Below are 27,373 nucleotides of genomic sequence, written 5' to 3'. Positions count from 1 at the left end.
ACTATTTGTCCATACACTAACAGTCCATACACTAACACTGGGGTCTGTTTGTGTACTGACTATTGTGTTCGTGTATTGACCAATATGATAGGATGACAGTTTGATGTCTCTCGATCCCTTTTGTCAACCTACTAGTATATAGGCCTATACCTAGTACATGTATCCTACCAGGATATCTTTAAAGGTTTTCTGATTAGGCCTAGTCAATTTCTGAGAGTGTCTGTGTACTGACTTAAAAATTTGAATTTGCCCCCCCCCCCGTACTCACCTTTTACAAACTGTTAATTTTACTTCCAGCTTCCCCTACTTACTACCTGGTTGAATGATTGATCTTTACTGTTCTGCTCAAATAATCAACTTCGTTGTCTTATTTTTGAACATGTCAGTACACAAACATGCTGTCAGTACACAAACGCTGCACCCTTTTAATACATATATTTATTGTTCTATTGTGATAAATATACATTTTCAAATAGAATTATTTATAATAAGGCCCAGATTTGTAATTGGGGTCAATTACATTTTGATTTTGGTCAGAGATTATGGATTTATTAGGCATTTCAGAGACCTGTTTGTGTACTGACAGAGACAAGGGCAACCTTGACCTTGAAATGACCTTGACCTTTGACCTTGAATTTTGCCATATCGAGCAATAAGAAGATACTTTGATAAAACTCCAAAATTGGCTACCAGAATTCTGCCTTATGAACTTATCAGTTTGCTCAAGGTCCATATCCCAATTTGCAACTATCGTGGGGAACCACCCTAGTGCTTTAAAATTCTTTTGTATTCTTGCTCACTGAAGGGTGTAGCCATATTGCCATTTTGTGGCTGGTGTCAAAGGTTAGCATGATGTGGAATCATTGGCAGGTTCCCTGTATCTTGATTGGCTTGCTGCTCCTGACACTGTGATGTAGCTGGATGTACAAAACATTATTGAAAAATAGCAGAGATCAAAGCCTGTGATTGCAAAAATAATTACCTCATAATAAGGGACAGCAGGCGGCACGGTGATGTAGTGGTTAGCACTGTCGCCTCACAGCAAGAAGGTCCTGGGTTCGAGCCCTGTGGCCGGCAAGGGCCTTTCTGTGTGGAGTTTGCATGTTCTGTCTGCGTGGGTTTCCTCCAGGTGCTCCGGTTTCCCCCACAGTCCAAAGACATGCAAGTTAGGTTAACTGGTGACTCTAAATTGACTGTAGGTGTGAATGGGAGTGTGAATGGTTTACTGTGTCTGTGTCAGTACTGTGATGACCTGGTGACTTGTCCAGGGTGTACCCCGCCTTTCACCCGTAGTCAGCTGGGATAGGCTCCAGCTTGCCTGCGACCCTGTAGAACAGGATAAAGCGGCTAGAGATAATGAGATGAGGTAAGGGACAGCATTTTTTCTGTGTTCCATTGCAGACAACCGAGCAATGTAAACGACTTGCTAAACAGTGGCTACACAACTTGGGAACAGGTCATACTTTAGAAACACACTCCTTTGGGAGAAATTCTGTTCTTTGCGAGGACCATTTTGAGTTTGATTGCTTTGAAAGGAATCTACAGGCTGAGCTCTTGGGCTACGCAGGTCACATTAGACTCAAACTTGATGTTGTGTCAACAACATTCCAACACCTTACATGGAAAAAGGATTCAGGCCATGCAAACCAATACAAGGCACTGCCTAAAAGCGGAGCTCCGGATGAGTCTAAAGTGTTTTATTAAATAATCACACATTCTTTAAGAAGCAAATTAAAAATAAGTGTTGGATAAAAACCCATCTATCTGATGCAAATAAAGATACAAATTTCATTGTCCGGTGCTCTGTGCTTCACTCCGCTCTGCTATAAATTTACACTCTGGTTTGAGCTGTTGCTAGCTTATATTTAGACCATATACACTATAGTGGCACACTGCATGTATAAATAAATAAATGTGCTTTATAGCTAGTATGGCACACCAGATAGCTGCTGAATCCTTTGAACTACCTTCCCGACTTTGCACTTGCAAAGCTCCACTGATTTCATCATTAGAATCATCTGATGATTTGCTGCTCAAATCATTTCCCAGATGCAGATTGTCCTTTTTCTGAGGTTCATACAGATATCTGGTTTCTCTACTGTCCATACTGACTTGAAGATAACTCTTTTTCATCTGACTAAATCCAGGCTAACAAGCATGTTTACTTCAGCTACACTTAACTTCCAGTCCCTGGCTATCAACAGCTTGCCGTCACATCCTGTACACTATATTAGTTGCCCATGTGCAATGAAACTTGATGTGCTTTTGGACTTTTAAGTTCATGATAACTAATCAGGTGGCTGTACTTGTGTGCATTATTACAATCAGGGCTTGTACTATTGATATTGATCATGTTTAAATGCTGTACCTGTAACCTTTAAGTGGGAAAAACTGCATTTACCTTGAATAGTCTCCTATTGCTTTCCTGATGAATGTAAGCTTCACTGGAAATACTCAGAAACTTGAACTAGGCCATCAATAACTGTTTCTCTTCAACTGTTTCTAGTTTATGCAAATTCATGAAAAAATGCAGTCTCTAGTCTGTAAACACAAACAGCTCTCTCTCTCTCACACACACACACACACACACACACGTGTCCTTTATTCAAATAAGTTCAAGGTTAACATATATTTAAAACACCCCTTTTAATCGGTCACCTTTTATTTCCTGGAAAGAATGACATCACTGCCAAACCAAAACACTGATAAACAGCAGATACTGAGATAACATCTGTTTCTAGGGCAATATGCAAAGAAAGAATAGAGAGAGGAGGCTGTATACCAAAAGATGGATAAGGATGATGTCAGTCAGAGAAGCAAGCAAAAGGCCAAGTGTCATGTTGTGGTTGTGGGGATCCTTGTCATCAGCAGGGGTTGGAAAGTCGTCAGGTTTGCAGCAAGAATTGAAATTTGCTGTTCATCGGTGGTCTTCATTTGTCACATTCATTGAGTAAATCAGATGCTAAAATCACAAATCACTTCAAATCCAAGGTTGTGACAGTGCAACATGTGAAAAAGTAAAAGGGGGTGAAGTTGTATTTTGTTTATGTTGTCAGTGACAGGTTGCCTGGAAACTCAATCAAAATCAAACCCTGAAATTTACCTGTTTATCAGAACCAGCAGCTCTGACGCTGACAGTAAAGGGATGGCAGGAGTTAAAAGAGGACAGTGATACTGTATAATAAGAGGTTTGTTATGTTCAGGTGCATAAGGTGCAAAGGTGAACAGATGAATGCATTACCACAAACTCGCAACACACACCCTGTGTGGAGTACAGGACATACATCAGGTAGGGATGTCTACTTATTCTGTATGTATGTGTATATGGACATATTTATAGGACCGCACGGTTGAATTCTTGAATATGATTGGTCAAAAGGTGTATGTTTTTCTGTATAACAGCACGGCTCAGGCAGTAGCTCTGGCTGTAACCTGGACAATAGGTTCATATTAATACGTGTTATTAATGGTGCTTTAGGCAGAGGAGTTTACTCTTTCCAGTTTCTTGGTAAAATTGTGAAGTTGTATTTTTTTTGAGAGAGAGAGAGAGAGAGAGAGAGAGAGAGAGAGAGAGTCATATTGTTAATTCATAAAAAATAATATTGGAAATATTTTTCAGTATTTGTTTTTCTCCTACAGATATGGTCCATCTTATATCAGTGACCCTGCTCTTCTCAGGTCAGTGTGTGTGTGTGTGTGTTCTATTTTATATGGCAATGCATGAATTTACTGTTTCATTTTAACATGTAACTAGTTTGGACAATATCTTTTTTCTCTTTGTGATCTGTTGCTATTTTTGTAAAACTACTGATCCGCTTTAAATCGGGTGTAAAATTCAGAATCCACTGATACAGCAGTGTTTTCAAACCCATCTTGCTCTATAATTTTTACTTGACTTCCAGAAGAGTGTGTGTGTGTGTGTGTGTGTGTGTGCACCTCTTGTTGGTGTCTGTATCTGTTTAGAATATATAATCTGTTCATTTCAAATAATGTACCTGTTCATATTCCATTACATCCATAATATAATTAATATTCCCCTGGCTTCATAAATAATTCAGATAAATCTACAAACATCAGACTGTCACGTGTGCGCGTTCCACCCTTGATGCACCTCGAAATATCTCCCCTGCCCACACACGTGTCTCAAGGACTAATTCCATGCACCTGTCCCAGATTAGAGTGCAATCAGCGCACGCTTATAAGGATACTGAACACAACGAGACTTTGTGAAGTAACCGCTCTGTTCACTCGCGTCTGACCTTACCGAGCCTTTGTTTGTGTTATTCCTCTGGGTTTTGACTAACAGTTGGATTCTGGCTTTTGTCTCTCCTTCTGCTCACCTCTCTGTACATCACATGACCCTTGCTTGTCTTCCAAGTTTGAGTCTGCCTCATGTTTTGGACTTGTATGCCTGCTTATTGTTTTTATAATAAACACACTCTTCCAACGATTACATCCATCTACCGCCACTTACATGACAGTTTAATTGAATCAATGTACAAACCTTTCCAGCAGATCTTCAGGTCAGATGTCTGCACTGACTTGAGTGCATTTTTTAGTTGCAGTATACAGTGTCTTGCAAAAATATTCCTCCCCCTTGATGCTTGTCCTATTTTGTCACATCACAAGATGAAATTAAAATCGATTTTTGGAGGGTTGGCACCATTTGATTTCTACAACATGCCTACCACTTTAAAGATGCAAATTATTGTTTTATTGTGACAAACAGTAACTGGGTTTGTAACTGCAGGCAGACACGAGTGCTGATGCAGACATCTCACTGATCTCTAAATAAATTATCTGGAGAGATCATTGGCCAGTCAGAGTGAAGCGATCTGGCCACCATATTACCATGCACATTGGATCGGTATGGTTATATCTCTGCCTAGGAAACTACACAAAACTGGAGATGTTATTCATCTAATTGTTGAGGAAAAAACCCAAATTGGACAGATTATTTGTACACGCGTGCATGTGTGTGTCAGTGTGTGAATGGTTGATTTTTGTGGGGGTGTTTGTGTTTTCATCATAATTTACTGTATTCAATACATTTCACCATCATGGATACATTCAGGAACATTACTGCATATTTTATTATTAGTATTATTAATTTGACCAAATAGAAAACATGTAGACAATACATACATTACAGGAAGAAAACAAAGTGTACATTACAGCATGCCAGAACAATTCTGGTTTCCACAGAGATGGAGACATGTGTGTCAGCATCCACAAAAGTAACATCATTTCCTGTTGCCCGGAGGCATGTGAACCCTCATATGCTGTTCCAGATTAGCAATTTAAAAATAAATAAATAACCTTACATTGCACAGAATGAAAAACAAAATGAAACTAATCATGTGAATAATGGCCGGAACAGAGAGTTACATGTAGATACAGATCATATCACTTAATTGCATATCGGTTAATCGCATAAATCGCTTATTTGCATAAGAAGTAGAAAACCACAAACCATTCCCCATTATTCATATACAAATTTGATCGGTTACTTGCATATCGGTGAATCGCATATATCGCTTATATGCATAAAAATTCATGGCAAAAACCTTCCAACTGATCGGTTTATCGCATAACAATACAGGGTATTTTCCCATCAATCATCTTCTGCACATGTGCAGAGCACACGAGAGTCCATGGAATCTCCAGTTATGACATCAGTGTAGCATCATCACCTACTTTCGTGAATACTGAGTGGACCATAGACATACAAACATAGACACCGCATTCTGCGTAGAATCATACGTCATCCTCGCCGCCATATTGGATGTGGCAAAGTGGAGATTCTTGAGCCGTTTTTTTTTTTTTTATTACAGATAACAAACAAGTATAGAATTGTATGAATGAAAGAAAGATACAATAACTACACGCCAGGGGTTATACAGTATACATACATAGACAAAGCAAAAACACACATTTACAATACAATATTAAACTTCATACACAGTTTCACAGTCTTGATAGCTTTTGTGTTAAGTGAGGCAGAAATGGTATTAATATAAATCTCTAGATCTTTAAAAAAAATAAGTAAAGGATGGCTTAATTTTTATGACCTTGCACTTATGAATATGGAATTTAGCTAAAATAATTAAATTACAAAGAAAATATTCCTCCTCCAACTCCTTGCTATAAGTGGTAAAACCGAATAAAACATTGTGTAAATGTAACTGAAAAGTATCACAGATATGGACAATTATAAAATGACAGATTTTACGTCAAAAATCTTTTGAGAAGTCACAAAACCAAAAGAGATGAATGAGTGATTCTGAATGTGTATTACAAAAGGTACAATTGGTATTAATATCTTTTCTGAACTTAGCTAAGTAGGATTTCACCGGGTAACAACGATGCATAATTTTAAAAGAAACTTCTTTTACTTTATTAACTAGTAGGAATCTGCTGGGTAGCGTCCAAGTCTTGGCCCAACATATATCTTGGGCATATCCACTCCAAGCTGAGATAGCACATGGTACTGAAATAAAGTCTTTTAGAAATAGATTGCGCACACATCGGTTATTATTACAGTTAGTGGACCTAAAGCATATTTCACCAACATATGTTTTAAGAGGATCAAGTTGAGTAGTCACAAAAGAAGAAGAATATCCTTTCAAGAGCATGACCACCCCCACTGGAATTGCATCAAAAACAATGGCAAATTGTTTAGGAGTTACAGTATTTTTACACACTGAAGAAATTCTTGATAGCTGAAAAGATTACCCTGCTCATTAATAAGTTGGTTTACTAAAACAATTCCATTCCTAAACCAGTTATCAAAAAATATAGATTTCTTTTTATAACATATATCCCTATTATTCCAAAGAAAGTAAGTATTTGGAGAGAAATTGTGCTTGTAAATAAGAGACCAAGACAAAAGAGCTTGCTTGTGAAAGTTTGACAACGATACAGGAAGCCTATCAATGTTGTAATTGCAACGTAAAATAAACTTTAAGCCACCCAATTGAGAAAACACATGACAAGAGATAAAATTCCATATGGACGCAGGTTCTTTTAAGTGTTTTTTAATCCAATTAACTTTAAAGGTGTTATTCAGTATACTAAAGTCGATGAAGTTGAGGCCACCCTTGTTGCAGTCATTCATCATAACAGATTTTTTAATATAATGTGTTTTGTTTTTCCAAACAAAATTATAGAGTAACTGGTCAATATGTTTACAAATTTTGCTGTCCACACCCAACGCTATTGCTGCATATGTCAATCTGGATATGCCTTCTGCTTTTGAGAGTATCCTACCCTTCAAAGACAAATCTCTCTGAAGCCACATATTAAGTTTTTTTTTTGGTCTTATCAATTATGGGGTTAAAGTTAATGCTACACCTTAGATTCTGATCCTTAGTTATGACTATGCCCAAATAGGTAACTTGTTCCTTTACTGGTATATTAGAAATAGCAACAGCATTACAATCTTTTACTGCCATCAGTTCACATTTGTTCACATTCAAATAAAGACCTGATGCTAAAGAAAAAACCTGAATAACGTCTAACGCAACTGAGATCTGAGCTGAATCTTTTAAGAAGAGTGTAGTGTCATCAGCCAGTTGACTAATAATGATCTCTCTGTCTAACACAGACATTCCCTTTAGATCACTGCTCTTAATATGTGTTGAGACCTAAGTATGTGTTTATTATCATTTGTAAGGTAATCAGTTGCAGTAAATGGGTAACCTAAATGTTTTCAGTTTTGGGGTTTAACAAGGGGTTAATGTGGTGACGTCACCAGCGGGGCGAGAGATATAGTGGTTGCCATGGAGATGAGTCGGGGGGCTCGAGCTAGTGAAGTGAAGTGAAGAGTTGACATTGTTTTTTTTTTTTTTCTTGTGAAGTGAAGTTGTTTGTTTTGTTTGACTAACTCTAAAACGCCGTGGCAAATAAAGTTGCCCATGAAAAGAAGGCCTGCCGTGTCCATGTGATGTCAAGGGGGCAACATAAAACTGGTGTTCCTGCCCGGTTTGGAGTTTGTGAAGCAAGCAAGCAACGGTAGAATTCTAACCTACGAACCAACTGTCACCGGCTATCCAGCGGTAACCCACTGCAGTGCCCGAAGTGAATGCGACAGTGAAGGTAAACGTTTTCTATCATGTCCAAAGCACAACGAATGTCACCCGAGTGGGAGAAGGTTGTTAGGGATATTGAAGAAAAGTTGTTAACACTGTCAGCATCGGATTTGAATGACATCTGCACAGCACTCGGTTTGACAGTGGATGAGAATGACAAGGAGCTACCTCGTAAACTGAGGAGATTTATTCTCCAGTATTTAGAAGGAGATGATGTTGTTTCTCGAGAAGATGAAGGCATGTCTGTGTTATTGGACTTAAATGACAAAATTGGCGATCTCACAGGAATAAATAGTCATGCGAATGAACAAGTAGCTGTTCAGCGGGAAACACAAGCGGCAGGCGATGCTAACGTCAGAACTGCTAAGAATAACAACACTCTTTCGAGCGCAGTTGTACCGAAAGCCACTGAAATACCCGCTCAAAGTGTCTCATTCGCCCATCCCATGTACCGGAGGGACTTAAAAATAATCGGACAGATAGGAGAACCAAACCAGAGTGATAAATTAACATACAGCAGTCTGGAAAGGCAAATTCAGAGGGCACTGAGAAAAGGCTATGACGAAGGTGAAGTTGTTGAAGCCGTCATTCAAGCGATTGTCCCAGGAACGCGACTAAAAAGTTATCTTGAAAGCAGAATTGATTTGACATTAGAAGCATTAAGACAAATCCTACGAACCCATTACATTGAGAAAGACGCCACCGAGTTATATCACTCCCTCACACGCGCTGCGCAGGAGCCAAGAGAAACACCCATTCAGTTTTTAATGCGTGCTATGGACCTGAGACAACAAACTGTCTTTGCCTCCGAGAGAGTCCGATCTGGTTTGAAATACAGCCCAGAACTAATTCAAAATAAGTTCCTCCAAACAGTTCTCACTGGCTTTCATGATGACACCATCCGAACCGACATGAAACCATACTTACAAGACCCAAATGTTACAGATGAGTCACTACTGGAGAAAATTACTGCTGCCTTCAACCTAGAAAGCGAACGGAAAAATAAGCTGTCAGTAATGTCAAAATCAAAACCAATTAGAGTTACTGCTATAAGTGAGGAGAATGATGACATAGACGGAGAAAGCTGTGCACACAGTTCACACAGTAAGAGCAAGCAATGTAGAATGGTGAAATGAGATACACTAATGGAAAAAGTTGACCAAGGGAATAAGGCTATATGTGAAGCTATACAGAATCTCACCACTCAAATTGCCAGTCTTCAGCAGACCCCCAGGTCCCAGCAAGTGAGAGTGAGTGAACAGCCAAGTCAAAGGTATCCACCACAGGCTAGAAATACAAACAGTAGACGATGTCAACAATGTCAAGTGTCTAATCCAGATGGGCGGTGTAATCACTGTTTCAAGTGTGGCAGCACAGAACACTGGGCACCAGGTTGCCGTCAGAGAAATGTGACAGCGAACACTAGCAAGATCGAAATCCAGTCTCAGCCAAGCCAGGTAGACCTGTTTAGCCTTGAAGCACCCCTCACTGGTAAGCAGAGACAAACAGCTAAGCTGGTAGGAAAGCGATGCCTGGTTCGTGCGTCCGTAGGGGGCGTGAACACTACCGTACTGTGGGACACCGTCTCTCAAGTGTCAATAGTGGGAACGAACTGGAGGAAGATACACCTGCCCAATGCTGTGGTGAGACCAGTGACGGAGCTTCTGGAGGAAGGAGCGTTGCACCTCTCAGCTGCCAATGGCACAAGCATTCCCTACGAAGGATGGATGGAAGCTGAATTCACGCTGTCGAAGAACGCTGTTGCTGGAATGAGTGAACAGCCTGTCCGTGTCCCAATCCTAGTTGCCAGTGGTGACCTTGAACGCCCCATCATCAGCTTTAATGTGATTGAAGAACTAGCACTGAGAAATGACTCCCGTGAAGACAGCATTCCACCAGCCCACATGGTTAAGAACTTGTGCTCAGCGCTAGAGGTAGGCCACAAAACGGCCAGAGCTGTGTTGACTGTGTTAAAGAAACAGAAGCCAGACATTCAGCCTCACATAGCCAAAGTAGGCAGGAATCCAGCGACCATCCCCAAAAACACAGCAATCACAGTGCATTGTAGCTGGTTGGGTCAGAGTGCATCAGGCAGACACCAGGTAGTGTTGGAGCCACACCACGAAACACCAAGGCCAGCAGGCCTCACCATCAAAGATCAGTTAATCCAGCTGACTCCTGAAGATTATGGCAAAGTTGCAGTGACAGTTGAGAATACAACTAACCATGACATCACACTCCACAGTCGCACTACATTGGGCTGGTTACACAGCGTCGATGCCGTCTACCCACTGCAGACAAAGTCTGTTGTCGATGTCACCCCTCAGCCAACACACTGTAGTGCCTCTTCACCTGGCCCACAGTTCAATCAGACGACACGAGCAGAGTGCTGGGACCCACCAGTGGACCTGAGTCACCTGACGGCTGACCAACAGCGGCAAGTGAAGCAAATGCTCAGGGAGGAATGTAATGTGTTTGCAAAAGATGAATGGGATACAGGATGCATAAAAGACCTTGAAATGGTGATACAGCTTAAAGACAATGTGCCTGTGCAAAGAACATACAATGCAATCCCTAAACATCTATACCAGGAAGTGAAAACACACATACAAGACCTACTTACCAGGGGATGGATCCAGAAATCGTGTTCCTCATACTCCTTTCCTGTGATATGTGTCAGGAAGAAAGATGGTGGTCTTCGGCTGTGTGTCGACTACAGGTTGCTGAAAGGGAAGACGTTACCTGACAGGCACCCAATCCCAAGAATACAGGAGATCCTGGAGAACCTGGGAGGAAATTCTTGGTTCACGGTGTTGGACCAGGGGAAGGCATATCATCAGGGCTTCATGAGCGAGAAGAGCAGACCATGTACAGCATTCATGACACCATGGGGGCTCTATGAATGGCTGAGAATCCCTCTCGGCCTCACCAATGCACCAGCAGCTTTCCAACGCTACATGGAGGGATGCCTAGGTGACCTCAGAGACAAAGTTTGTGTGCCATATTTGGATGATGTATTGGTCTTCAGCTCAAGCTTTGAACAACACGTCCAAAATGTCCAAAAAGTTCTGCAGAGGCAAAGAGAATGTGGCATAAAGCTGAGACCGAAGAAATGTGACTTCTTCAAGCATGAGGTCTGTTATGTGGGCCGAGTCATCTCTGCAGAGGGATACCAGATGAACCCCAAAGAGGTGGAGGCAGTGCAGGCGCTGAAGCATGAGACACCAGCTACTGTGAGAGAGGTGAGAAAGCTGATGGGTTTTCTGAGTTACTACAGAGCCTATATCAAAGACTTTTCACGCATAGCCAAACCCCTCTATGACCTGCTAGCTAAGCCCAAGTCAGAACAGAAGCAGGGCCCAAAGAGTAAGGGGGGCAGCCGCAAGCCAGCACAGCTGTCACTGTCCCACCCAGTACAGTGGTTACCAGTTCACAGAGAGATCATGAACAGACTTGTAGATCAGCTGACCAACCCACCAGTAATGGCATATCCAGATCTAGAGAAGCCCTTCGTGCTGCATGTCAATGCGTCAGAAGACGGCCTAGGTGCAGTGCTGTACCAGCGTCAGGAGGGTGTTCTGAGAGTCATAGGATATGGGTCACAAACATTGTCAACTGCAGAGAGCAACTACAACTTACATTCTGGCAAGCTGGAGTTTCTGGCACTCAAATGGGCTATAACTGAGCGCTTTCGTGACTACCTGTTTCATGCCCCCCACTTCACAGTGTACAGTGACAACAACCCCTTGACATATGTCACAAAGTCAGTGAAACTCAAGGCAGCTGGACACCGCTGGGTGGCAGAGTTGGCAGACTACAGATTCACCATCAAGTACAGGCCCGGGTCAGTGAATCGAGACGCTGATTTCCTGTCCAGAAGAGTAAAGCCCATTGAAGAAGTCATGCGAGAATGTACAGAGGAATGCCAACAGGATGCCATCGAGTGTGTAGGAGAAGCTGCGGAGCGAGAGGAAACAGGGGGAGTTACCTGGATCTCGGCTGTCACCTGTAATGAAGATGTGCTGTCAGAAGTGTGTAATATCTCAAAGTCCATCCAGCCCCTGGCAATTAAAGACATCAGAGAGGCCCAGCAGGCAGACCCAGTCATCAGCAGAGTGTTGGCGCTGAAAAGAACACATGCCCATTTAAGACACAGAGAAAAGACGGCAGAAAGTGAGACCATCAGACACCTTCTCAGAGAGTGGCCCCGCCTGCAGGTGGATGGAGATGGAATCCTCAGGAGGGAGACAACAAGAAGAAAACAGCTGGTTGTTCCTGATTCCCTAAAGGCCATGGTCTACAAACACCTGCACGAGGACATGGGACACTTATGGCCCTTTTCCACTACCCTTTTTCAGCTCACTTCAGCTCGCTTCAGCTCACTTCAGCCCGACACGGCTCGCGTTTCGACTACCAAAAACCAGCACGACTCAGCTCGTTTCAGCCCTGCTTAGCCCCTAAAACTCGCACCGTTTTGGAGTGGGGCTGAAGCAAGCCAAGCCATGCCGAGTGAGGCTGGGGGCGTGAGCAGACACTCCCCTGTGCACTGATTGGTGAGGAGGAGTGTCCTCACATGCCCACACACGCCCCGCGAGCACGCTGGGATCTGTAAACACCGCAAACCTGGAAGGAGAATAATTATGAATTACGAGAATTTCTGAAGCCTTATGCGCCTCGCCTCATCTATACGCTCTTGCCAGTATCTGTTGGCGTTGTCGGTGACAACAAGCCACAGCACCAAGACCAGCAACACTAACGACTCCATGTCCTCCATGTTTATTGTTTACTATTCGGGTCGTAAGACTACCGCTGAAAAGACCACTAGGATACTGTACATGGCTCTTCCTGTCACCGTTGCAACCTCTGAGCGCTCATTCGTATGCCCTTCAAATAATGTGCGCAGTATAGGCTATTGATGTTTTATTATGAGCCATGTACAGTATCCTAATGTTTTTTGTTTCTGAGTTACATGTTCGTTTGAAGGACTTCGTTTTTGTAGCCTAGTACAGTGACATACAGAGCATCGTGGATGAGTTCGCGGAGCGCAAGGCTCGTCGTATGCCCTTCAAATAATGCGCGCAGTAGGCTATTGATGTTTTATTATGAGCCATGTACAGTATGTCGCCTAATGTTTTTTTGTTTGAGTTACATGTTCGTTTGAAGGACTTAATGTACAAAATAACATAGTTGCACCCTGTAGTGTTGAAATTGGTAAACACAGTGCATTCAGTGAGGTTTGCACCGCCCTCCTTTTATTTCTGACTCTTCCTGTCACCGTTGCAACCTCTGAGCGCTCATTCATATGCCCTTCAAATAATGTGCGCAGTATAGGCTATTGATGTTTTATTATGAGCCATGTACAGTATCCTAATGTTTTTTGTTTCTGAGTTACATGTTCGTTTGAAGGACTTCGTTTTTGTAGCCTAAAATGATGTTATGATAAGCTTTAATAAAGGGCCCGGTCATTTGCCCCACCCCCGGCCCGGCTCTGACTTGTTCCGCCACTGTCACTGATGTCACTGTTTGCGCTGCTTAACGACATCACGTGACGTCCACCCACTTTCGCTAACTCCACCCAATGTGTCCACCCACTTCCAGCCAGCACGGTTCAGCACGGTTGTAGTCGAAATGCAACTCCAACAGCCCCGCTCAGCTCGACTCAGCACGGCACGGCTCAGCCGCGTTTGTAGTGGAAAAGCGGCATTAGGCACAGATCGAATGGTTGCTCTTGCAAGAGAACGCTTCTTCTGGCCTAAAATGAGACAGGAAATGGAACTGTATGTCACACAGGCATGTCGCTGTATAAAAAGGAAGAAACCAAACCGAATAACGAGAACGCCTATACAAAGCATTGAGACATCTGCACCTTTTGAAATGATCTCCATTGACTACCTGCACCTTGACAAGTGTAAAGGAGGTGAAGAGTACATACTCGTAGTAGTGGACCACTTCACAAAGTACGCACAGGCCTATGCAACAAGGGATAAGTCTGGGAAGACGGCAGCGAGAAAACTGTTCGACGACTTCATCATGCGATTCGGCTTCCCGTCGAAGATCCATCACGACCAAGGAAGAGAGTTCGAAAATGCACTGTTTCGTAAGCTGCAAGACTACTGTGGTATGAGCCATTCTCGCACATCCCCATACCACCCACAAGCCAACCCTGCAGAGTGTTTCAACAGAACTCTGCTGAGTATGTTGTGCACGCTTGAAGAGTCCCAGAAGTCAAGGTGGAAGGAACATCTGAACAAAGTGGTGCATGCATACAACTCGACTGTGCATGATGCGACAGGGTTTTCCCCATACTTCCTGCTCTTTGGGCGCGAACCAACCTTACCTGTTGACCTGATGTTCCCACAGGGAGGAGACGGAATGACCCAGTCACACACAGGCTATGCAGAGAAGTGGAGAGAGGTCATGCAAGAGGCTTACGCCATTGCGATGCAGAACATGCAGAAAAGTGCAAGAAGAGGTCAGGAGAATTACAACCGACGTACATGGAGTTCTACCCTTCAACCAGGTGACCATGTACTGGTGAGAAACTTCACACAAAGAGGGGACCCTGGGAAACTCCGCAGCTACTGGGAAAATGCTGTTCATGTTGTCAAGGAAAGAAAAGGCCCTGAGAGTCCAGTGTATGTAGTCGAACCACTGCAAGGAACGGGAAGAAGATGAGTGCTACATCGTAACCTATTCCTACCATGTCCTTACCTTGTCGAGGGTCCTGAAGTGTGCGAACATAACCTGCAACAGAAAAACAGTAAAGACAAACCAAGACATAGAACAAGAAGACATCAAACAAAACCTGACACTTACCGAACAGAGACAGAAAGTTCCAGTGAAGAAGAGTACCACCTGTGGACAGCAGACAGACATGTCAATCTACCCCTCAATGCAGAAGCAGAAGAATTCCAGCCGAGGAAGGAAATGCTGAGAGAGGAACCCAGCGTGGCGTTCATGCCCGAGGAGCAACCCCAAGTGGAGCAGATGGAGGAGAGACATGGCACGGAGAGGGAGACTGAAGGCCCAGCTGCGGAACCCGACAGTGAGCGAAGTGATGCTGAGGCGTGGGGGGACAGGCCAAGGAGGACCAGGCAGCCCAGGCGTTTTTACACGTATGACCGGCTAGGCGAGCCAACCACCCGGCAGTTGAATGCCATCCCCGTCAGCGTGAGCAGCTCAGGTGCCAGGCCCAGAGTGAGCAGCCGAGGCTATGACGTCCCTGCCAGACCATCATTTATGTATCCTTTTCAGTTCTAAGTAGACTTAGAAGACACACTTAAATCAGTTCAATGTTTATTTTGTAGATATTGCACATTCTTGATAGTATATTACAGACATCACAGTTCACACATATTAACACACATCACCAAACACAACAGGAATTCTGAACAGTTACTTCAGTAATTAACAGAGTGAAGGGCTTGTCATTATTAGTGCAGTATAGTATTGAAGTAGTTACAGCAGTGTAATACAGTTTAAGATGCATAAAGTTGGGTGTAGATGGTAATTTCCTTGTCCCATTGTGAAGATCGGGGGACCCGCCAACACCTCAATGGACTACTCACCTGATAACACACAAGGAACTATGAACACTTAGTGTGTGTTGCAATAAGAGTCTTGGCTTTGCCATGAGAGACTTTGAGAGAATGAGAGACTGTGTTTTGCCATGAAAGATTTGACTTTTGCCACAGGAGATGAACAGAAGAATGACAGAGACATTAAAACAGCCTAACTACCTTGCAGTTTGAAATTGTGTGTGTGAATGTGTCCAATAGCTTTGTTTACCTTCTTCCAGAATGTTATGTTAAAATGTTCTGCCAACATTTTTTTTAGTGGGGGAGGGTGTTGAGACCTAAGTATGTGTTTATTATTATTTGTAAGGTAATCAGTTGCAGTAAATGGGTAACCTAAATGTTTTCAGTTTTGGGGTTTAACAAGGGGTTAATGTGGTGACGTCACCAGCAGGGCGAGAGATATAGTGGTTGCCGTGGAGACGAGTCGGGGGGCTCGAGCTAGTGAAGTGAAGTGAAGAGTTGACATCGTTTTTTTTTTTTTTTCTTGTGAAGTGAAGTTGTTTGTTTTGTTTGACTAACTCTAAAACGCCGTGGCAAATAAAGTTGCCCATGAAAAGAAGGCCTGCCGTGTCCATGTGATGTCAAGGGGGCAACATATGATTAGCCAATAATTGGGTACACAGCAAAAATAAATACGGGGAAATGGGACAACCTTGACGAATGCCACGTTTTAATTCAAACATGGAGGATGAGCCATTCTTTAATTTAATCAAGCTATTACCATTACAATATAGAGTTCTTATAGTTCTACAGAAAAAAATCACCAAAGCCAAATTTAAGTGTTTTAAAAATAAATTCGTGCTCAATTGAATCGAAAGCTTTGTAAAAATCCAGAAATAGAATGAAACTGTCATTCTGAATGTACTCAGGATAGTCTAGTAGCACTAGGCGAATGTTATTTGAAATGTGTCTATTTTCCATAAAACCTGACTGAGTCTCATCTATGATATCAGGCAAGGTGGATTTTAGTCTTTTGGCAAATACAATGGCTAAAATCTTATAATCATTATTCAATAGGCTTCTTCAGCCGTCTCTGGTATAGACCCCTTTCACTGACGTCACCCGAAACCGGAAGTAAATAAACCCTGTGCCATATTGGAAGACCAACAAACTCGTGATTAGGGGGAAATAACGGCAGCGCGCGGTATTTGAACCCACGAAGCACTTGGATCATCAAAAACCTACAATGGTAAACTTTTGTGCTGTGTTAGGGTGTTCTAACAAAGCTGATGGGAAAGGTGAAAAGAAGTCTTTCTACAGAATACCAGCTGTGATTGAGACACAAGCAAACCAAGGAGCTTTCTGCCAGGAGACAGAGAGAGTATTTAGCTGCTTTATGCAGAGCGGATCTGAATACTTCTCGTCTACAACAGTATACAGAATATGTTCAGATCATTTTGTTACTGGTAAGTCACTAGGCTAGAGTGTTGTAGAACATTTTTTAAAATGTTTACTGAATGAAAACATCCTTAATTTTATCACATTTATGTTATGTATTTCATTTCTTTCTTTTGTTTTAATTTTTCTCCCTCCATCCCTCTTTTTGGATTTTAAATATAGTTTTCCCCATGTCCAAATAATTCAAATATATATAAATAAAAAGAGATAAGTAGTAAATTAAAAATAAATTATGAAATAAAAAAAATCCATAACAGCATGAATACAGATTGCAATAGTGGTCAAGTGCTATAATTTTTTTAACATGATAGTGGAGAATTTCATTTAATCTGCACTGATTTATTATATAAAATATAAATGAACAAATTCTGAACAGGTCTTTCATAGAATGGAACAACTGTTAATGTAGTAAAGAAAACACTGTTAACATGTTAATAAAAGAAAATTTGCTGCTACATTTCAGGTGTAGTTTGTTTTATGTATGTATGTACTGGCATAGATGTGTACTTGGTCTTCCAATATGGCGCCCTAACAAAATCTTGTGGTGCGGTGACGTCACGCGAAAGCCCTCTATAGCATCTAGACAGTAGCCGAGAATAAAGATGCCTCATTCATGTGCTGCGTTTAACTGTACCGACAGGTTTACCGTCCAAACGAGATCACATGGGATTACCTTTCACAGGTGAGACTGGAAAGATACTTTTCAATACTGTTCCTTCAGTTTCCCAGCTCATCTCCACCGGGTAGGTGTATAGTTATAAGCAGTGAGAATTAGAGAATACAGTGCCACACTATGATGAACGTTTTTGAACGTATGATGAATGTTTTTAACCTTTCTGAATGTGAAGGAATCAGTGATGTATTTTGTTTTGGTATGACGTTAGAACCTGGCCGAACTCAGTTTGGCGGTCATTCAGCTCACTTTATTCAACGAGAGTAGGTCTGTGTGGTGACTCAATAAATAAAACAGTAAATTTTTATTTTCATTCACTATTTCCAGTTTTTCCACTATTTCCATCATTTATCATATTCAGTCTTGTAGGTTGGTTATTGTGGCCTCAGGTTTTGGTAGCTTGCTACGGTATGCTGACTGATTAGCTTACCTGAGCTATCTATCGCGTATCTGTCGCTAGTTTGCAGTGTACAGGGTATTTCGCACACTATTTATAACATCACATTAAAAGTTATGTGTTGTTTTGATGCCTGTTTGTTTCCCAAATATATACGTGTGTGTCTTAATGGGTGAATAAAAGGCATCGAGTTAAATATTATTGTAGAAAGGGGCTTTATGAAGTTCAGTCCATTTACTTGCATTGGTTTACAGGGAAGATTTGCCACATCCAATATGGCGGACGCTCTGACGTATCCCAGCAACGGGCCACCAACTCAATGCGGTGTCTATGTTTATATGTCTATGGAGTGGACAACCTAATGTCCAACGAATCAGTGCATTGTTTACCCGGAAGCAGGTGCGCGAAGCAAGATGGGAAAATCACTTTAGTTTTAAGTAGTAACGATGTCGAAACAACATAGTAGGACTAACTTGGATATTGCCAAACAATATGAAGTTATCAGTGAGTTGGACAAGGGTATTTCACAAAGCAAAGTGGCTGAAAAATTCGGGATATCTCAGTCACAAGTCTCACGGATAAAAGCAAAACGAAATGATGTTATTGCGAAATTCAAATCGAACGACAATACATCACAAAAACGGAATAGAGTTTCGACATGTGATAATTTGGATGCGGCTCTTATGCGATGGTACACTCAAGCCAGAGCCATGAATGTGCCTGTGTCTGGACCTCTTCTGCTCAGTAAAGCGCAGAGTCTTGCAAAAGAACTCCAGCTGGAAGGAGAAATTGTTAGGTCATGGGTCTAGAGATGGTGTAGACAGCATAAAATTCAGTTCAAAAAGGCACATGGTGAGAAACAAAGCCATGACCAGGAGGCAGCTGACCACTGGGTGAAGAGCGTGTGGCCTGAAATCTTTCAACGTTATAGTGCTGAGGACATTTATAACTGTGACGAAACTGGGGTCTTTTTTCGAGCACTCCCCAGTAGTGGAATGGTTTATAAACATGAAAAACCTGCTGGAAATAAAATCAGTAAAGAGCGAATTACTGCATTGGTTTGCTGCAATTACACTGGGTCAGATAAAAGGAAACTGTTTGTTATTGGAAAGTCCTCGTCTCCTCGATGTTTCCGTGGTGTTCGGAAGCTTCCCGTAAAATATGCAGCAAACAAGAATTCCTGGATGACGTCTGTTTTTTATTTAAGGAATGGCTCCAGGAATTCAATAGAGACATGGGGAGCAAAAATAGAAAAGTATGTCTCCTGCTGGATAATTGTACGGCTCACAATGTTGATGTACACTTGAACAATGTAGAAATTGTCCTCTTACCCCCAAACACAACATCGAGCGTTCAACCTTTGGATCAGGGGATAATTAGAACAATGAAACATTATTATAGATCGGAGTTGCTACAGAGGACAGTGGCAGCAATTGACTCGGGTGCACTGGATAATGCCCTCAAAGTATCGAAATGAGTGACATTACTGGATGCAGTACACATGCTGGATAATGCATGGAAAAAAGTGAAACCAGAGACCATAGCAAACTGTTTCATGTCCGGCCTGACGGAGGATGTAGAAGATGACTTTGTAGGATTTTCTCCTGATGAAATTCCTCAGATGCTAAACAGGGAACAATATGAGGACTACTGTACATTGACATTGATGAGGAAGTAGAAACTGAAGGAGCATTGAGTGATGCGGATCTCTGTGATGGTCTCTGACAAAAGGAGCAAGTGCAGGAGGATGATGATGAGGAGGAGGACAAGTCTCCACCACAACAACCTCCTTCTAATGTTGAAGTTGTTCAAGCCCTGGATATCATTAGAAGGAGGTTATATCACCATGGACTCTCAACTGAGGCTTTTCAAGAAACTGAAAAGATAATCAATAAGGACATGATCTCATCTCATCTCATTATCTCTAGCCGCTTTATCCTTCTACAGGGTCGCAGGCAAGCTGGAGCCTATCCCAGCTGACTACGGGCGAAAGGCGGGGTACACCCTGGACAAGTCGCCAGGTCATCACAGGGCTGACACATAGACACAGACAATCATTCACACTCACATTCACACCTACGGTCAATTTAGAGTCACCAATTAGCCTAACCTGCATGTCTTTGGACTGTGGGGGAAACCGGAGCACCCGGAGGAAACCCACGCGGACACGGGGAGAACATGCAAACTCCACACAGAAAGGCCCTCGCCGGCCCCGGGGCTCGAACCCAGGACCTTCTTGCTGTGAGGCGACAGCGCTAACCACTACACCACCGTGCCGCCTAAGGACATGATAAACAATGTTAAACAGAAGACAATTAATGATTATTTTAAGTAAATTTATAATGTTACACAAACATTTACTGTATACCATGCAGAAATGTATCAAGCAAAACACATTACACGACAATGCAAATCACACAACTGGGCTTAAACTATCCTCGAAGTAGCCTGATCTCTTAATTGCATAGATCACTTAATTGCATAAAATGATCTTGCACCAAGCTTATGCAATTAAGCAATCACGTCTGTATTACAAATTAATATCCAAAGCTGAATAAACCATCCATAGCTATAGTTACAAATTATGTTTAATCAACCATCTAAGAATAATAAAATTAACCAAGCCCTAAATTACAATTTACTGCATAATTATAAGAAAATAATTAATTATTCTAATCCTCCATTTATTGGAAAATACTTCCATACAAATTAATATTTCCCAAACATTAAAAAAGTTTTAACATAAACTTCAAGAAAACCAAAATACCATCAGGTAATATCTATTTATAACTATATCAAACAAAAATAAGATCAATATATCAATTCAGTTGTATCAAAAAGCCAATGTGTGTTAAAGAAAATGAGATGTGAGAGATTAGTGTGAGCACTGAGGAATAATCTGTAAGTTATTGAACTCCTATCAGGATTGATTCATGTGTGATGTGAATTATGTGACCAATAAATACTGTTCAGACATGACTGATTAATGAAGTGCAAATAACATGAGAAAATAATCCTGTTTCAACAACTGTCCTAAGTAGAAAGGAAGAAGAAATATACAAAAGAGAAAGATATACACTGTATAAGAGAGAAACTCAAATAATCTCCATAAAAATAATTATAGTAGTAAAAGAGCCATTAAAAATTATCAGAGACTGAACTGGAAAAGGGAAAAACAATAACAAGTGTTGCCAGGCAAAATGCACCTCATAGCACTTATGATGAATATGAAAGAAGATATCGCGAAAAAACAATTTTGACCTTTTTGGTGACTTTGACCTTGTGTGTGAACATACTTGGCCAATAAACATGGTTCTGATTCTCTGCTGCTCTCAGCCAATCAGAACACACCATACTGCTCTCAAACCATACTGCGGGATTGTTACACTCTTACATTCTTACAGCATGATGACATAGTGGCTGCCGCCTCTATATGAAGCGGTAGCTACAAAAACCTTGACCTTAACCAGATGACCCCCAAAATGTTGGAGGTTCTATTTGAGACCAATGCCCATCTATCCTGAAAGTTTCATGAAGATTTATCCAGCCATTTTCTCGTAACATGGTTTACAAAAAAAAAAACAACACAAACAATACCTCGCCCCTTGATGAACTCCATCCTGGGCAAGGTAATGAATGGGAGCACTTTAAAAACATATAAGGAATGTGGGGTAAAGTTGAGAAAATAAGAACCGTGCCATCAGATTAGCAAAGCGTGCTCATTATCTCATCTCATTATCTCTAGCCACTTTATCCTTCTACAGGGTCGCAGGCAAGCTGGAGCCTATCCCAGCTGACTATGGGCGAAAGGCGGGGTACACCCTGGACAAGTCGCCAGGTCATCACAGGGCTGACACATAGACACAGACAACCATTCACACTCACATTCACACCTACGGTCAATTTAGAGTCACCAGTCAACCTAACCTGCATGTCTTTGGACTGTGGGGGAAACCGGAGCACCCGGAGGAAACCCACGCGGACATGGGGAGAACATGCAAACTCCACACAGAAAGGCCCTCGCCGCCCCCAGGGCTCGAACCCAGGACCTTCTTGCTGTGAGGCGACAGCGCTAACCACTACACCACCATGCCGCCCATGCAAAGCGTGCTCACGGTCAAAAAATCCAGGACTTTTTCCATGACACCACCAACACCAGGGATATGTGGAAAGGCATATGGGCTATCACAAACTACAGGATAGCCCCTCCCAAGTGTGATGATGACACGGACTTCCTCAATGAACTCCATAACTTCTTTGGGAGGTTTGAGGCACTAAATAACACTCCTGCAGTGAAAGCTGTTCCCCATCAGGATGAAAAGGCACTCTGTCTTGATAGAGCTAAGGTGTGGAAGACTCTGAGGAGAGTCAACACACAGAAGGCCCCAGGCCCCGATAATATTCCTGGTCAGGTGCTCAAGGAATGTGCAGACCAACTGGCTCATGTTCTAACGGACATTTTCAACACCTCACTGGATCAAGCCAAAGTCCCATCATGTTTCAAGACTGCCACCATTATCCCAGTGCCAAAAAAACCTCAAATCACATCACTCAATGACTACCGCCCGTTGCACTCACTCCTATTATGATGAAGTGCTTTGAGAGGCTGGTAAAGGAGTGCATCACCTCCAGGCTCCCTCCCACATTCGACCCCTTCCAGTTTGCCTACCGGCCAGACCGCTCCACTGAAGACGCCATCTCCTCCGCTCTTCACCTGAGCCTTACACACGTGGAGGAGAAGAACACTCATGTGCGGATGCTGTTCCTGGACTTCAGTTCAGCATTTAATACTATCATTCCACAGCATCTGGTGAACAAACTGGGTCCCCTGGGCTTCAGCACCCCTCCGTGCAACTGGCTGCTAGACTTCCTCACTGAAAGATCACAGTCAGTGCGGGTCGGATAGAACACCTCCAGTGTCATCACCCTTAGCACAGGCTCCCCTCAGGGCTGTGTCCTGAGCCCGCTGCTGTTCACTCTGACACACGACTGCGTCCCCAGGGCTGCCAGCAACCACATTGTGAAGTTTGTAAATGACACAACAGTGGTGGGCCTCATCAGGGATGACAATGACCTGGCCTATAGAGAGGAGGTGGAGCAGCTAGTGGGCTGGTGCAGGGAAAACAATCTGATCCTGAATGTGGACAAAACTAAAGAGATCATCGTTAACTTCAGGAAAAACCAGCCCAGCCATGTTCCACTTCTCATCAACAACATGGCTGTGGAGGTGGTCAATAGCACCAAGTTCCTGGGGGTACACATCACAGACAACTTCACCTGGTCTGTGAACACCACAATACTGGTCAAGAAGGCACAGCAGCGTCTGCACTTCCTGCATAGGATGAGGAGAGCCCACCTTCTCCTGCCCATCCTCACTACATTCTACAGAAGCACCATAGAGAGCATTCTAACCAGCTGCATCTCTGTGTGGTGTGGAGGCTGCAGTGCCTCTGACTGGAAGAATGTGAGGAGAATGGTGAGGACAGCAGAGAAAATCATTGGGACTTCTCCCCCCCCCACATTCAGGACATTGCACCAAGGCACTGCATGTCTCGAGCCAGAAACATCGTCAGTGACCCCTCACACCCTCACGATGGACTGTTCTCCCCTCTGGCCTCTGGAAAGAGGTTTTGCAGCATTCGGTGCAGGACCACCAGGTTCTGTAACAGCTTTTTCCCCCAGGTCACCAGACTGCTCAAATCCAAACTCTAAACTTCTATTTATAACTTGAACATTTCCTAATTCCACAGGTCACTTTATACTATTGCACTTTATAATATTTTTGTTGCTGCATAATTAAATTTAATACACTTCATATTTAATTCTGTGCTGAGCCAAATTGCAACAAAATTTCGTTCTGTGTACACTTGTTGTATACTGAATGACAAAGGTTGTCTAAGTCTAATGAAAGAAAAAAAGTCAGGAGATACTTTTCTTGGGGCAAATTTGATCTGATATTATGGTTTAACACACAAACCAAATACACATGATGGGTGTAGTAATATGGTGGCCAGATGGCTTCACTTGTCTCTACAGCGTGGATTGGACAATGAGCTCTCCAAATATTTTATGTAGAGATCAGTGGTGCTGATGTAGACATCCCAACTCTTCCGATTGCATTCTGAATGTTCTGTCATGTTCAGGAGACCAATCAGTGTTCTGTGTGGACGGGACTTTACGTCTCTCTCTCCCAGACCGACAGTCCATCGGTTCAGTGTATCCAGGAGCATTATTACAGATTTATGTGGTCTTTCAAGATTAATACTGCTCAAAATGAGTGCATATTTACAATTTGTCATCAATGTAAATTTGTCATCAGTTTGGATGTTCAAATATTGGATGTAAGCTGAACTGTGATGTTATTAGATTGCTTTTACATGTCTGGTTACTGGTTCCATGGTATTTTTTTGTCAGCATAGAAGCTTTTAAGTGGTCATCCTTATATTATCGCCCATACAGCCCTTTCACTTTCCCTCTATGCATTGTTTACACAAAATACATGTTCCAACTACTCAGGAATATAACTCTGGCCAACAACATTAACAGTGTACATTTACACTGATGACAAATTGCAAATGGACAATCATTTTGAGCAGTATTAATCTTAAAAAAAATCTGTGAGACCATGTAAACCTGTAATAATATTTGAGCATCTGATATTTGAACATATTTTAACATCATAATATTTGAACATTGAAACTGATTATATAGCTCAATATTGGTTTTTGTACCGTTATCAGCAGCCTGGGCCTGGCCCCCAGACGTTCCCAACTGCACAGTGGATTGTGGGATATGGTAAAGGGGCGAATGTGTAGATTGATTATACTAGCTGGCAAGGTGCCCAGGCTACATGATAAACACAAACTCCTTGAAGATTTGCTTAAAGTTTCAATAGAATATTAAAAAAATATATTAATAATAACAATAATAAGTAGTTTACATAAATAATAGAGGTAGTCTACATATTTTGTCACATTTTCTACACATAGGCCTGTCTAACTTGGTGCTGCCCATTTCTAACTGTGATGTAGAAAGAGCATTCAGCATGGTGCATCACATGAATTTAGGAGTCCACTGTCTCACCAAACACCTTGTAAATCTGATGTCTTGCAACATGAACGAGTTCATTGAGACAGACTGTCACAGGGTTCAGGTTTCTGGCAGATTGCTCAAATCTGTAAAGCAAGCCACATCACAATACAAGGAATGTTTGCAAAAGAAATAGAAAAGCTAGTAATTGTGTTTGTAATACTAGTTTCAGAAAAGCTTTTTGATGTATTATTGTTCATACAAATAGTCTCTTGAAAAAAAAGCATTTTGTTCTATTCATGTTTATTTCAGTATCTAATTTAAATAATTTTCTATTGTGACGTGTCCTGTTCATCCTTTTGTATGGAGGGCTTGGGGCTCCCTCCCTGAAATGATGTTTTACAGATTGGGATGTCTGCTGATGTGTGATTTTTGAGAGGGGTTTTGTATGGAGAGATGAGTGTGGGACAATTCTGATTTTTTTTTTGAGGGATTTTTATATTGGCTTTGACTGACAACTTTTCATGCAGGTGAAGTAGTAGAGGTTAAATATTGCATGTGTTTTTGTTACGTTTGCTGCCATTTTACCAAGTTGGTTTTCTGCGAGAATCATGTTGAAGTCCTGCATGTTATCGCTGTAGTCACGTGGTACATCAAATATGGCTGCCACGTAGCCGCGATCATTTCTGAGCAGTGGTAAATGTTTTCCATCATTTGCAATGCAGGAAACTCTTTTTTTTTTTTTATAAATAGGCCTAATGACACTAAACTCTCACAGACTTTGTGAAGTAATGTACTCTTTTGTCTGACCTTACCAAGCCTTTCTTTTCCATTGTTATTCTGGTTTCCGGCTCGCATTTGTATTTTGGATTCTGCCTTTTGTCTCTGCCTCGTCTAGTCTGTTTGTGCCTCGCATGACCTTTGCCTGTCTTCTGGTTTTTGATTCTGCTTTACATTTTCAACTTACATGCCTGCTTGTTGTTTTTATAATGAACACATTTCCAACGATTACATCCGTCTGCCGTCCACCTTTACATGACACACACTGCAATATTTCTCATGAACTCATTTAGGATTTATTCCAAGCTGCATGAAATATAAGCAGGTCAAGTGCTATGTTGTGTTCTTTAATATGGCAGCACAATGCACCAGGTGGAAAGGGTCATTTAATTATTCAATTACACAACAACATAAAGAATCACATATGTGTTTATTCAGTTTTATGGGTTAAATTAGCATGGTGGCATGGAGTTGAACAACAGTCGTTCTTCAAGACGTTTAAAGGTTGCTCACTGGTTAGTTCATGTTGTATTACAGTAAATAGTTTTTAATGACACATGCTGTTTCTGGTTCCTCAAAATATAAAAATGAGCAGGTGCAAATGAATTATCTTGGTTTTAAAAACTAGTTTGTTTCAATAGCAAAGGGGAAAAAAATGTCAATAGCCAAGTTTACAGTGTTTCGTGGTGGAATTTTTACCGAGCAAATTTACCAATGTCGAAAGTATGAGCCGAGAGAGAAAGTGAAGGTTGGTCCCTTCTTCTAGGAGAAAAAAATAAATAAATAAAATTTGAGAAAGTGAAAATCATGTTGCAAATTGAAACTGACAATTTCACACATTTTGAAAGAAACAAAAATGTTTTATTTGCAAATATTTTCATCATGAGTAAAGAGATACCATAAAATTTTATCAAAAAGCAAATACCATTTTTATTTATTTACTCATTTATTTTGCATTATATATTACATTGTTCAGACGTAAATATTTAATTTCCTCAAAAGCACAGCGCCACATAATATGTCTCTCTCTCTTGTGTCTCACAGTAGTGTGTGGTATCAGGGCAGATGTTCCTCACCGCTATCACTTTGTGAATGAGAATAAAACCTGGAGTGAAGCTCAGACTTACTGCAGAGAGAAATATACTGATTTGGCCTCCATCAACAACATGGAAGAGATGATAAAGCTGGATCACACACTGAAGAAGGAAACTGCAAAGCAAGCTTGGATCGGTCTACAGAGAGGGGGCACTGGGAAATGGCAGTGGTCTCTGGCAGACCAAACTTTCTACAGAGACAGAGACACGTATAGAAACTGGGATAGTGGACAACCTGGGGGAACTGAGTTCTGTGTTCTAATGTACAAATCTAATGGCAAGTGGCATGATTACCCCTGTAACTTCTCATACCCTTTTTTTTGTTATGAAGGTAA

The 27,373-nt window shown here is 41.8% G+C and overlaps 1 protein-coding gene across 1 annotated transcript; it reads left to right on the top strand.

The window, feature by feature from the left end:
- The first annotated feature begins 3,207 nt into the window (after positions 1 to 3,207).
- LOC132865714 (L-selectin-like) lies at positions 3,208 to 27,373 on the top strand. The gene is made up of 4 exons (XM_060898247.1): positions 3,208 to 3,289; positions 3,640 to 3,678; positions 26,989 to 27,301; positions 27,370 to 27,373. The coding sequence occupies exons 1-4, from the start codon at positions 3,229 to 3,231 to the stop codon at positions 27,371 to 27,373; spliced, it is 417 nt and encodes a 138-aa protein (XP_060754230.1). The 5' UTR covers positions 3,208 to 3,228.

This window comes from Neoarius graeffei, chromosome 18 (assembly GCF_027579695.1).
Source record: "Neoarius graeffei isolate fNeoGra1 chromosome 18, fNeoGra1.pri, whole genome shotgun sequence".
Lineage (NCBI taxonomy): Eukaryota > Metazoa > Chordata > Actinopteri > Siluriformes > Ariidae > Neoarius > Neoarius graeffei.
This window is presented reverse-complemented; position numbering and strand designations above follow the sequence as displayed.

Bases quoted from the DNA above. Each gene is read 5' to 3' on its own strand.
- LOC132865714 (XM_060898247.1), top strand. From the start codon at position 3,229: ATGAATGCATTACCACAAACTCGCAACACACACCCTGTGTGGAGTACA. The intron at 3,290-3,639 runs GTAGGGATGTCT...TTTCTCCTACAG, and splicing joins GAGTACAGGACATACATCAG to ATATGGTCCATCTTATATCA. The intron at 3,679-26,988 runs GTCAGTGTGTGT...TGTGTCTCACAG, and splicing joins AGTGACCCTGCTCTTCTCAG to TAGTGTGTGGTATCAGGGCA.